Source organism: Mesoplodon mirus (assembly GCF_964341445.2).
Source record: "Mesoplodon mirus genome assembly, chromosome: 11".
Classification (NCBI taxonomy): Eukaryota; Metazoa; Chordata; class Mammalia; order Artiodactyla; family Ziphiidae; genus Mesoplodon; species Mesoplodon mirus.
Window position 1 is genome coordinate 23633739 of NC_138987.1, and position 13837 is coordinate 23647575.

Here is a 13837-nt window from a genome sequence, read left to right on the forward strand (position 1 = left end):
ATTCTTTTGTCTCTGTTTTTTCTTTTTTCTTTTGCCCTACCCAGGTACGTGGGGGCGTTTTTTGCCTTTTGGGAGGTCTGAGGTCTTCTGCCAGCGTTCAGTAGGTGTTCTGTAGGGGTTGTTCCACAAGTCGATGTATTTCTGATGTATTTGTGGGGAGGAAGGTGATCTCCATGTCTTACTCTTCTGCCATCTTGAAGCTCCTCGATAAGGTTTATTAAAAGAGCTGAGATGCTTCAGAGACAGTCACTTTTGCATATAAAAACAAAGAACTTAAATATCTTACACACCTCTATCAATTAAAATATGCATTTATTACATTAATATATTTTAAAAGCAATGTAAAATGAGGATCTGGCAATATTCCTAGAAGAATCTAGTTGAAATACACATAGTTGAGATTTATTGATCATTTGTCCTTAAGAAATTAAGTGGAAAGCTTTAAAGAAGGACACTCTTGCCAAAGAATAACCCATAAAACAAAAGATAAATGTATGAGTCATAGAATTATGGAGTTAGAAAATATATAGTCCTACCATTTATTTTCAAATTAAGAAACTTAGGTCCATTGTGAGGTGTTATTTTCCAAGTCACACAGCAAGTTAGTTCAGTGGTGGGAGTAGTAATCAGATCAGAGCTCTCTTCCTCACTGAGGGTGAACTTCACCAATACAATTTTGTTTCACAGATTATTTACTGATTATAAAAATAAGGTAAAGCCATGATTATTGTTAAATGAGAAGAAGCTGCAGAGAAATGTATATAGCATGGTTTCATATTTTTAAAACATAAGCAACATCTACCTGTCTATTATCTATCTATCTATCTTTCTATCTTTCTATCTATCTATCATCTATCATCTTTCTCTTTGTTGCATGAAAGAAACTGAAGAAAAGTGCAAGTATATACTCCATGTTAACACTGGATATTCATAGGAGTGATAAAGCAAGGGGGTAAGAAAAAAAAGTAAGAAAACAGAGTTTTGTGAAATGGTAACATGAAAATGAAGATTGCAAAATTCTATCTATAAAATTATTAATACATACAAATTGACTGTGCACATAGACAAAGGCTAGAAAGTCACTAGAATATGTACACAGACCAGGACATGGACAAAAGAAAAAAAATCATTTGATCGGGGTTGGGTTATGGATATATTAAAAATTTGTGTAGTTATTTAAAAATAGTTTTTGCAGTAACAAAAACTAAAAATAAATCAAATGAATCCCCTTTCTGCAACCACGGAAACACACCTATTTTAACTTAGAACTAATAAAAAGACTTAATCACGTATTCAATAAGGTGTTCACCCGGCAAAATTCAATCACCACTGATGGCTATAACATTTATATGTTTCACATATAAGTGTTTATGTATATGTGTTTGCATATTTGTGACTCTGCATAAATTGCAATTTGTTTACCATTTTATTTATTTACTAAATTGGCATATACTTTCTTCTAGTGAATGATATAGACAATGAAAATAAAAGCAATGTACACTCACTCTAAAAATTTCGGAAAAATTAGGAGAGCATAAAATAAAAATCACTGATAATCTCACCCAGTGATATTCACAGTTAATTTTTTTGCATATGTCCTTCCAGATGTTCTTCATGCATGTGTATTAAAAAATGGGATATAATTTACTTGGTTATCTACTTTTTTCACTTAGTAGTATATTATGGCTATATTTCCATGGTAGTAAATATAGATACAATGACATTTTTAATTAGCTATTTAACATTTCATCATAAGGAATTACAGTAACTCATTTTACAAATTTTCTATTAATGGTGATTTGGTTTGATTCTATTTCTTAAATGATCATAAACAATGCTGATATGAACACCTTTATATACACATACTTTGCTCTTGTCCTGTTGTTTCCTTAGGATACATTCGTAAAAGTAATATTGCTGGGTACCACTGTTCTTAAATTTATATAAGTCTCTAGAAGTTTATACTTAAGTATCAAAAATACTAGTAGATGAGAAGCCCTTTGTTACCAGAATAGTGTATCATAGAAACAACCAGTATAAGCTATCAAGTTTTTCTCATGGGTAAGTGACCCATGTTTATCACTTCATTTTTCATTTGTTTTGGGAAAACAAATTTGTATCTAAAAGTAATCATTATGATGATCCATAACTTATGAAGGCCTGTTGTCTATATTTCAAATTACTCCCAATTATTTTTACTTCCGACTCTGTTACAAGTATGAGGTTGTTAATGGTGGACTTTGTAAAATGCACTGACATTTATATAGAAGTCATGCAACTAGTATTTTTAAAGTGTCTATAAAGGAGACTCTTTGCACTGTTTTTCAGCTTAATGGTGAATGGGCAAGGGGGTATGGTCTATCAAAAATATCAGCCATATCCTGAATATACTCATAATATATGAGAAATAATGGGCCGTTATCCATCCTTTGTTTCACTGGAAATTTAAGAGAAAAATGGATAGAAGGGACTTGAAAAAATGAGTTTTTAACAATTTGAGCTTCCCAGTGATAGAATATATTGTCTCTGGAAGTAGTGAGCAGATGTTGATTGATCATATATGAAAGATGTTATGGAAAGTATTTCGGTATAACTACAGTAGAAGATGGCACTTGCTCATCTCTCTAGGCCTCTTCTAGAAGGTTAAATATTTCGTTGAATTGAAAACAGTGTACCAGTTCTAACTATTGATACATCATAGGCAAATATTAGGCCACAGAATAACACTCAACTATTTCAGACTTAAGAGAAAACAAATTTCACATATGAATATTACTTGTAATTTCAAAACCAGAGAATCTCAGCCATATTTTAGTGATCAAAATCTTTATTATGTAGGTTATTTTAGTTTTTAATGACTATTTGGAATAGCCATTAAAAGATGTTAAGTTTTAGTGTCTATTGTGCTAAGGACACAACTGTTTGGTTGATTAAACACTATCTCTTGATAGATTAGTTAACTCAGGCTAGCCTAGTGATTACTGTACCTCACACTGTTACATGGTTATTCTATTATTAAGGAGTTTCTTAGATTTAATCTATCTGAAAAAATAACTAAGTTACTCAGTGAAGTGTTACATAAAATAATAATAAAAATTAATCCTCTCTTGATTTAGACAAAATAGTGTGCCTGTATGCTAACGTATGCCACTACCCACCTTCCCCAGTTGGTTCTATTAAAAATAGTGCTGTAAAAAGAAATAAAAATAAAAAATAAGTTATGCCTGTTGCAAAGCATTTCACAGAGAGGCTTTTATGTGCCATTTAACAGTTCACGGAAAAAATATTACTGGAGGCAAGGAAAATTCTTCCTCTGAAAATAAGTGAAACCCAAGTCATTATTAGCATATGCGTTCACTTTTGGGAGGTAGGAGATATTCAGGTTTGTGATTAATTTAAATATATGACCATGTGGCCCGTGCTTTGGGAGGGCTTTGGGGTTTAAGCTAAATTCTTCCATACCAATAGTTAGGCTTTGCTAAGGGAAAGTGGTTGGTTTTACATGTAAACACCTCAGTTGGCTCCCCATAGTGCATATGCTTATGAATTGAACTAAAGAGAAAGAAGCAAAGGGCTGGCTTCTGTTGTTCTTTATAGTAACATATTTTATTGAAAGGAGTATGAACTTCTGGAAGAAACAAACCTAGGTTTGAAGCAGTTGACTTTGACAAGTTACCCTTTCTTAGCCTTTCTTCATCTGTAAAATGGGTATAATAATACCTCACCGAGTTATTTGGAGAACTGAATGCTCACAGGAGTAAACTGTGCAGCATCTGGCACACAGTAAGAATGGAATACAATTCAGCTTCTTTCCTCTTTGTCATTTCTGTAATAGGGCAACTCTAGGAAATTGTAAATACATTTTTTTAGAAAGTGTTCTCCTAGAGTTTGAGGAACGATATTCCCATCAGCAACCTTAGCAGGAGGACAGCTATCAGCTGCATTGATGGCAAAGAACCTCCGGATGCAGATCTAAACTATGTGAGTAAATATCAAGGGCCTAGAAGCAACCAAAACATCAGGGAGGAGCAGCTTCTGGGGCTGTGGAGATGTCTGCCGTAGCCACTTAGAAATAGACTCTCTTTGGGGAAAGGGTCATGTGAGCTCTCTCTGTTCCTGTAGACCAGGGAGAAGGTGGAGCTTAGCTCAGGAGGAGAGAACACTTACTCTGCCTTAGCGAGTCCCTAAATTCCTAGAAACTCTCCATGGAAGGTCTTTATGGCTATAAGGAACCCTGCACTGTAACCTGGCCCTCAGACTCTTGGAGGAAGAGAAGCAAAAGCTTAGAAAGGAGGGCTGTGGATTATTGTTAACTGCTGCTTTCAGAGCTATGTATTCTCTAGCAAATAACTTAAGAGTTGCTTTATCTATCCAATATAGACAGTGTATTCTATGGTAAAATCCTTTACAAATCATTTATAATTAAAATTTAGATGAAATTCATACATTGGCAAAAGTAGATTTTTAAAAGATAAGACTCTAGAATATTTCTCTTTGAATACAATTCAACCTTAAGTATAAGGACAAAAATCCCAGCCTCAAAAAATACCTTTTAACTAAATACTATTTTTTATATTCAGGTACCTGAGATGAATCTAATATAGTCCATATACCTAAAGTCCTTGTAGCAGGAGATGAGTGAGGCCAGTTTAGAAATAGGAGGGTGTTTATAAGATTATCAGCCACCCCTGGACTGTAAAGTCTGGGCACTTGGTTACTTTGCATATTTGCTGTTGTGTAACAACAAGCAGATCCTGTGGAGCCAATTATTGCCTCCACTTTACTTAAATGATCCTCAATCTCATCAAGAAGATCATCAGCTTGATTCTTGGAAAGTGTGACAATATGAAGTAGTTCCAATGAATATGGTAAATTTCCTAACATGAAAGTACTTCCTTGTGATACAAAGACAATGGTTAAGAAATAAAACTTTAAGCAAGACTCCACATGAAAAAAACTTAGAATATAAATAGTTATATCTTAACTACAGTTTTTATGGATCAAAAAGAAAGATTTCCCAAGTATCTTCCTGTGTGGTGTACACTCTAATTAGAAAGGTAAGTCATGGGGCTTCCCTGGTGGCGCAGTGGTTGAGAGTCTGCCTGCCAATGCAGGGGACACGGGTTCGAGCCCTGGTCTGGGAGGATCCCACATGCCGCAGAGCGGCTGGGCCCGTGAGCCACAACTGCTGAGCCTGTGCGTCTGGAGCCTGTGCTCCACAACAAGAGAGGCCACGATAGTGAGAGGCCCACGCACCGTGATGAAGAGTGGCCCCCCGCTTGCCACAACTAGAGAAAGCCCTCGCACAGAAACGAAGACTCAACACAGCCAAAATAAAGAAATAAATTAATAAACTCCAAAAAAAAAAAAAAAAAAAAGAAAGGTAAGTCATGCATACCTGGATAAGAAGGTAAGAGAATTTATATTTATTGATCACCTGCTATGTTTTAGGCTACAGTAGTACCATCGTATAATTTAACCTTGCAGGAGTCTTATGAGGTGGTTGTTAAAACTCTGAATTTATAGGGGAAGAAACTGAGATCAAAGAGGTCACAAAGCCACTGAGATGCAACGTTGGGATCTGAAGCCAAATCTATCTAACCTTAAAATCTGTTCTCTGAAAAAATCCTATACATGGCTGTACACGATGACATGGAATGTATTATCATATCACATATACAGCATCACCAAAGAGCAGGATGTTCTACATAATATGAGGTATTGATATAACTGAATCCTACTGCCAATGCCAATTTGTTGGGCATTTAAGTCTGATTTCAAGTGGGAAACCAGACGTTATGTTTGTGAAAAACATCAATATTAGTCTGAGTGAGAACCTAAGGGACTGGCCTAAAATAAATTCAGTAAATGTTATTTACTTTTATTTCTATCTTAGTCCTGGAGAGTTGGGGCTGCCAGATAAGCTTCAAACTACTGTTGAATTGCTGAGGAAATTTTTTAAAAGAGAGAAAAATGATTTCTATGGGTGAAACTAGTTATACGATTCATAGAGACTGCTCAAACTTTGAGCTGGTTCATACTTTTAGGAATGAAGATGGAAGAGTTAAAACTCCCTTCCTGGTCCAATAAATATTTTGTTTACAAAAATACCTGAAATTGCAAATGCAAGAGGGGCGGGAAGAGGGCAAACAAAAACAATGAAACATAAGGGGCAAGAGCACGGAAAATTTAATGCTGATCCTTGATCCATCATGTATCTCCACTGCTTATGATTTTAGTCTCCCAATCACCTTCTGAGGTTTTCAGCAACAAACATCATAAATGCTCATAAAACTATGCATCTGTGATGAAGCCAGTCGTAGTGCTTGGCTCAGTGGCCTTCCAAAACAAAATTCTAGATGCCGACAACACAATACTAGGTAAAGTACCATTGCCTCTTGCTCACTCTAAATTTACTTCCCATTGATTTTACTGCACGTCTCTTCCTCATTGTCAAGCAAAAAAAGAATACTCAGATTTCATAAAAATAATTTAGAACATTTAAATCAATACATTCTAAAGGGACTTCCTTGGTGGCACAGTGGTTAAGAAGCCACCTACCAATGCAGGGTACATGGGTTTGATCCCTGGTCCGAGAAGATCCCACATGCCGCAGAGCAACTAAGCCTGTGCGCCACAACTCCTGAGCCTGTGCTCTAGAGTCTGTGAGCCACAACTACTGAGCCCACGTGCCACAATTACTGAAGCCCGCGTGCCTAGAGCCTGTGCTCCACAAGAGAAGCCACTGCAGTGAGAAGCCCACGCACCGCAAAAGAGTAGCTCCTGCTCGCCGCAACTAGAGAAAGCCAGTGCACAGCAACGAAGACCCAACGCAGCCAAAACAAACAAACAAACATCTAGATTATTCTCTTCTCCTTGCCGGGGTAGCCTGGAGTTTTATGCTCTCTTTTAGTAATTACTCTTCTCTGGTACCATCTGACTGTCGGGCTTGTTATGACTTGCACTCTAACTGACACACCACAATTCCAGGGAATACAGCAAATTTAACATGAAGGCTGTGAGACTAGCTGACATTGTAAAGTTCTTAAAAGAAGGGCTGATGTGTGTTTACCTTGATATGCCCACACTGTCTAAAACAGCATCTCCCTCATGATAGCGCAAGGAAAAGCTAAAATTTAATACATGTCTACATGTATCAGACTCTTCTTATATGCCATTGTATATGTCTCTACAACGATCCTACATTAGTATCTCCATTTTTGTTGATGGGGAAACTGAGTGAGTTGCTGGAGATCAAGCAGCTAGTAAATAGCAGGACTGATATTTGAATTCACTTCTGTCTGACTTTTTATTCTACCATGTGATTTCCTGGCCACACTCAGTATCCAATACATTATTTGTGGAATGTCATCTTCACGGGGTTGTCTATCACTTCTCTAGTTCTGTCTAGTCTCGAGAGGGAAAAGCCTGCACCACTAAAGCTGTAATTCACAAATGGCCTAATGGCCAGTTGGAATGCCACATGTTATGGTCAATCACTTAGTGCATAACTAGTGTGTAATTAAGAAGTGAAAATTAAGGCGCATACAGAACCAGTCTTTGTTAATAGTAATGATGCTTTGGGGACTGAGTCTTCATTTTCATTATCACTGTAGAAAAATAGTAAATAAAGGCAGTGGGTAGGATGGTGATCCGAGAGGTGAAACGAGGGTAATTTAAGGGAAAATAATCTGTGGATTTATTTATTATTAAAATGCCCTTCAAAGGCAATTTTGCCTGAGTGGCAATTTTAACATTTGTACTTATTTTCATTATAATAAAGTTTATGACATTTTCACAATTCTATGGTACTATCTGAAGAATTTTACATTAGAATGTTCAATGTCACCTAAGTCTTCCAACAGAGAAGCATTAAATCTCTGCTTGAATATTCTCAGTAACAGGGAACTTACTATGATAAGAAAATACATTCTTACCTTCACATCAGTCAAAAATCTGCATTCCTACAGCTTTCTTGAAATTATTCTGTAAGCGTTATCTGAAACAGCTATATGGCAACATACATTCTTAGCCTAGTTCTCTGGATACTGGAAAAGTCCTCAATGTTTATCAGCATTTCTGTGTGAGAGAGCTAGCTACACATGCCATCAAGCTTGTGTCACTAAACAAATGCACACAATTTTGGTACTTTTTTCATAATTTTTCAGTTTTTAAAATCTAAAACGAACATGTGTTTTAGAAAAAAAAACTGTCTAGTCTTTTAAGAAATTATCACTTAATTAACATGGAGCCCAGCCATATTAGAACAATTTAAGTTCATACTTGTCCCAGCATAGGAGCAAGGAGTGAGGTGCGCCTGCAAGGGTATCATTTAGACCTGAATATTCCCTTCACTGACCGCAACCCCAGATTTCAAGGTCACTTCTTGTCTACCCAGGCCCAGTGCACCAGAAGAGAGCGCTTCTCCAACTTTCCTGTGCTTAACAGTCACTTAGAGTGCTGTTTAAAAGACTCTGGTGACTATCAAAGGGCCACAAGGACTGTAACTGTTTACCCTATGATATATTTAGGCTTCTCTCCTGCAGACCTTAATCTTATCATATCTACAGAAACATCAACTATCACTACTAACTTAAAGTTTTAAATGACCTTCCACTCTTGAGCTTTAATTATAGGAAGAAAACAATACTTTGTAAGGGTGACTGCAGAACCGACTATTTGTGAGACACTCTGCTAGGTATTCTGGATACAAGAAGATCAATAACACATAGTTCTTGCCATACTGGAGCTTACAATTTAGGAGAAGTTGTTAATCACTTTGGCCAGGATGAATGGGACGTTTCACGGAATGAGAAATAGTAGTGTGGTGTTACCATGTTCTAGAACACTTTTAATTGCTTCATACTTAGCTCTACATAAAGTTGGAACTTCATTAATGTTAACTGGCATAGTAAAATAACACATGGGGAAAAATCTCTCAATTTGCTAAATCAGTATAATTGATGTTGTTTAGAGGTTATAGTTGTTTGATATGAATGGAAAAAAATAATTTGTAGCTACTATTGTTATGGTAAAACATGAAATTATCTATAGACTCCTATCATTTTATAGCTAGTTCTTGAGCACATTTATTCCTTACAACATAGAGGAGAGGTTTCCTTACTTGTGTTCTCACCATTAATTTCTTGAAGTTCACTGTTAATTCCAACATCTATGGAACTCATTATTTTGTCAATCTGTGAGAAACAAAAACCATATAAAGGAATTATTACATTCACTTTTAGCGTTACACTTTTATTTTTTTTTTATTTAAAAAATTTTAATTTATTTTTATTTTTTATACAAATTTTAAAGGTTAGCTTCCATTTACAGTGATTACAAAATATTGGCTATATTCCCTGTGTTGTACAATACATCCTTGAGCCTATCTTACAGCCAATAGTTTGTACCTCTTAATCCCCCACCCTATATTGCCCCCCTCCCCTGCCATTGGTAACCACTAGTTTGATTTCTATATCTGTGAGTCTGCTTCTTTTTTGTTATAGTCACTAGTTTGTTATATTTTTTAGATTCCATATATATGTGATATAATATAGTATTTGTCTTTCTCTGTTTGACTCATTTCACTTAGCATACAGCATTGCATTTTAAAATACTTTCAAATGCCAGAAGTATATATGCTTTTTTTTTCCAGAAGCATATATTCTTGATATTATTACCATTGCAATACAACAATTAAGAGACTGACAGAGAAAGGTTTAAAGGAAGGCAGACATCTTTTGAAATGCTTTTAGAAATACAAATTATATTTCCCTTTCTTAAACTTTCAAAATCAGCTTGCCTTTTCTTTGTATTTCCTAAAATGAACTTTGTTTGGACCTACATGGGTCAGTAAGTTAGAAATTGTGTATACTTTAAACTCAGATGGGGAAGGAGCTGAAGATAAATTCACGTGACAATGTCTACCCTCTCGGGCATACTTCCTCTTCTGAGAGCATGCATCTCATCTGACCAGTGAAGCATGACCATTGGAACCAAGTTCTTGTTAAATGGTTTAACCAGCCACAAGCTGATTTGTAGCATGTAATCACAAGAATCTAGGCATGGAAACAACTTGATGCTAAGAGGTAAGTTAAATGTTAATTAATCCTGCCTTGTTCCGAAAAGGATCTCCAGATGTTATTCACAGAGTTAATAAATATAAGAAATGGATAGATCTGAATAAACTATCAATCTACTACTATGGAATGTATAGGCAGATATGACTGTCAGAGCTTTAGCTATTTATGGTTTACTCCCTCTCCTCATCATCCTAGCAACCTTAGTAAGACAGCAGGTTTTAGAAAGGACAATGAGCATTACTTAAATGTCCCATTTTGTTCACCCTGAAACAGATGCAGAGAGATTAAGTGATTTTCTCAAACAGCTCAATTAAGAATGTCAGTACCAGAACCATTTCCATTTCTAGTTCTCAGAATACTATAGTGACCTATTGTGCTTCAAAACCTAATCCAACTGGCACAATCTTCTGAGAGACAAAATGTGACGTTAGAATGAAATGCCAAGGAAGAGTGTGGTCCATTCTTTGAAGAAATTCAAGAAAAAACAAGAGACTTCATTACTTTATTATGTAGTCCTCCTCAGGGACAAAGGATGATACTTTATAACCTTACAAGGGCACTTGCTTTCTGAGTAATTCTATGAAATTAAAGACTTTGTCTTTAAGTAGAGCTTAAATTGGTGATACTGGACTGCAACATATTTTTCTCTAGTGTCTCTCTAATAGTTGTAAAGGGAAATATTAAGTAATTTGTGTTTTTTGTATGGTACTTGGAGAAAGGCCAGGGCCATTCTGTTTATCATTAAGATTATAAAAGTTCTTCTGAAACTATAAGATACTTTAAAGAAGGGAGATGAGCTAATAAAGAGTTTAGCAAGTAACAAAATGATATGGAGCAACAAAAATACAAAGATTTTTCTCAATTTGTCAGCTGCAATGCTTGGTAGGACACAATGTGAACATTTTCTTGTACCTCATAGCTAGTTATTACTTCTGCTTGATGTCAATTTCTATAGAAACAACAGATTTCCCCTCATGTGTTGTTTTCGCACTCACTGTGAAATTATCATGGGACACTTCTAGAACCTTTCCCTTCCACTTGGAACTATATGTGTTTGTTAATTTTTTTCCTTTGAGAGACTTAAAAAGCTGAAAATCCTTCCCCTGAAACCCCCTTGATGCTAAAGCCTTAAATAAGGAATAATAAGAACAAATCTTACTTCTTCCCATTCGGAAGTGAAGGATGGCGTTCTTTCAGAATTCCCTTTAGAACTGTGATCAGCAGTTGAAGTTTCGGTCCAGTTAACTCTTGATGTTTTCGCATTTGAAGGGTAGGCAATGAGATCAGAATCCGATTTAGAGACACTTTTTGATAAATGCATGTCGATCAGGGCTTTTGGCAATGACCTTATTCTTCCCAGGGTACAGGCTCTCTCCACAAATCCCCCCGTGTTCACAATCCACTGGTCCCCATTCCGGGATCCACTCCTAGTTGTTCTTGTGCCAACAATGGTATGGTTTTCGAGTTGGTTGCTTTTTTTGTGAAAAATTGTTCTACTGACTACTTTGGGTTTAATTTTCTTTACCAAAGGTTCTGAGTTATTTTCTATTGGAGTCTGCTTGAAAGGCAAAGGACTATTTGTCAAACTGACTTCATCTTTTCCTTCTTCACGTTCATCTCTTTTCTCATAGAGATGAAATGGATTTTCAGGGGACTCACAGGCTGGAGAGGATCCATGGAGAAGGCCTGCAAATTGCCCAGGATCATATTCTTTTGGGGGATCACTGTCCTCCTCTTGAGAGAGATCATCTGCAAAAGGGAAAAAGAAGGTCAGGATGCTTGTTTATAAAGGACTCTGAAAGCCCTGATACAACTTGTGCAATGTCCAGACATTTGATTTCTTGCTACACAGTGATATCCTCACTTTATGAAATACCCATGAGCCTACAGTGCCATGTATAAAATGAATTTGTGTGTGTGTGTGTGTGTGTGTGTGTGTGTGTGTGTGTATGAACCAGATCCTCCTGAATTACTTTAGGGTGCATTTCAAAGGTATGAATTGGGTATTAATTGAGTAATTGCCCACGCTTCTCCTTTGTCCCCAGGGAGTATGTTTCACATTGGATAAAATCAGGTTTTCATAAAATGGGACACGTTCAAACTCTTGGAGTAAATGAATCATTGTGCAGTAGGACATCAGGCAGGTAAATCAAGATCATATATAATGACATTCCTTTGCCCTTCTGCCAGGAAATAAATTCAAAAAAAAAATCTTGAAAAGAAGTATAATTAGGAGTAATTTAAGGTTAATAATCCTGATAGTGTTACTTCAAATATAAAATTAAGACTAATTCTATACAGATTATATGATTTAGACAAAAAGGATTTGTTCAGGCTTAAACATAGGCAAACAATGCAATATCACTAAAAAGTGAGTGTCTTTTACAAGAAACTGATGTTGAACTAGTAACACAAAGCTATCTTTCTTTCTTCTATGAAATAGCATTAGTTATTTTTCAATTTCTTTAGATCTTTGAAAATGTAATGCAGAAAAGAAACCAAAGATGATAATTTTTATTCTTTGTAATTTTTTCTAAGATAAAACATAAATGTTCACTGAGATTTAAAATACACCATGCTTTTTTTTAATGACCTAATTTGTCTTTTAAAGACATACTGTGTAAAAACCTGGCCAAAGAAATTAGCAAAGGAAGTCAGTTTACTTTTCTGATTGGTCACTTTAATTAATATTCAGCTAAATCAATGAATTTGGTAAAGCTGCAAGATACAAAATTAATGCACAGAAATCTCTTGCATTCCTATATACTAATGATGAAAAATATGAAAGAGAAATTAAGGAAATACTCCCATTTACCATTAAAACAAAAAGAATAAAATACCTACCTAGGGAGACAAAAGACCTGTATGCAGAAAACTATAAGACACTGATGAAAGAAATTAAAGATGATACAAACAGATGGAGAGATATACCATGTTCTTGGATTGGAAGAATCAATATTGTGAAAATGACTATACTACCCAAAGCACTCTACAGACTCAATGCAATCCCTATCAAATTACCAATGGCATTTTTTACAGAACTAGAACAAAAAATCTTAAAATTTGTATGGAAACACAAAAGACCCCGAATAGCCAAAATGGTCTTGAGGGAAAAAAACAGAGCTGGAGGAATCAGACTCCCTGACTTCAGACTATACTATAAAGGTACAGTAATCAAGACAACATGGTACTGGCACAAAAACAGAAATATAGATCAATGGAACAGGATAGAAAGCCCAGAGATAAACCCATGCACCTATGGTCAGTTAATCTATGACAAAGGAGGCAAGGATATACAATGGAAAAAAGACAGTCTCTTCAATAAGTGGTGCTGGGAAAACTGGATAGCTACATGTAAAAGAATGAAATTAGAACACTCCCTAACACCATACACAAAAATAAACTCAAAATGGATTAGAGACCTAAATGTAAGACTGGACACTATAAAACTCTTAGAGGAAAACATAGGAAGAACACTCTTTGACATAAATCACAGCAAGATCTCTTTTAATCCACCTCCTAGAGTAATGGAAATAAAAACGAAAATAAACAAATGGGACTTAATGAAATTTAAAAGCTTTTGCACAGCAAAGGAAACTACAAACAAGACAAAAAGACAACCCTCAGAATGGGAGAAAATATTTGCAAATGAATCAACAGACAAAGGATTAATCTCCAAAATATATAAACAACTCATGCAGCTCAATATTAAAAAAACAAACAACCCAATCCCAAAATGGGCAGAAGACCTAAAT

General features: G+C 35.6%; 1 protein-coding gene across 7 annotated transcripts in view; it reads right to left on the reverse strand.

Moving 5' to 3' along the window:
- ANKS1B (ankyrin repeat and sterile alpha motif domain containing 1B) overlaps positions 1-13837 on the reverse strand; it is a gene marked incomplete at both ends in the record, with an annotated part of 1184520 nt that overhangs the window by 472219 nt on the left and 698464 nt on the right. For 5 of the 7 annotated variants that reach the window (XM_082634608.1, XM_082634607.1, XM_082634605.1 and 2 more), the window contains 2 exons: positions 9125-9197; positions 11242-11831. In XM_082634608.1, coding sequence (XP_082490734.1) covers positions 9125-9197; positions 11242-11831 — 663 coding nt within the window. The remainder of the gene's footprint in view (positions 1-9124; positions 9198-11241; positions 11832-13837) is intronic. The other 2 variants (XM_082634609.1, XM_082634606.1) reach the window with 1 other exon arrangement.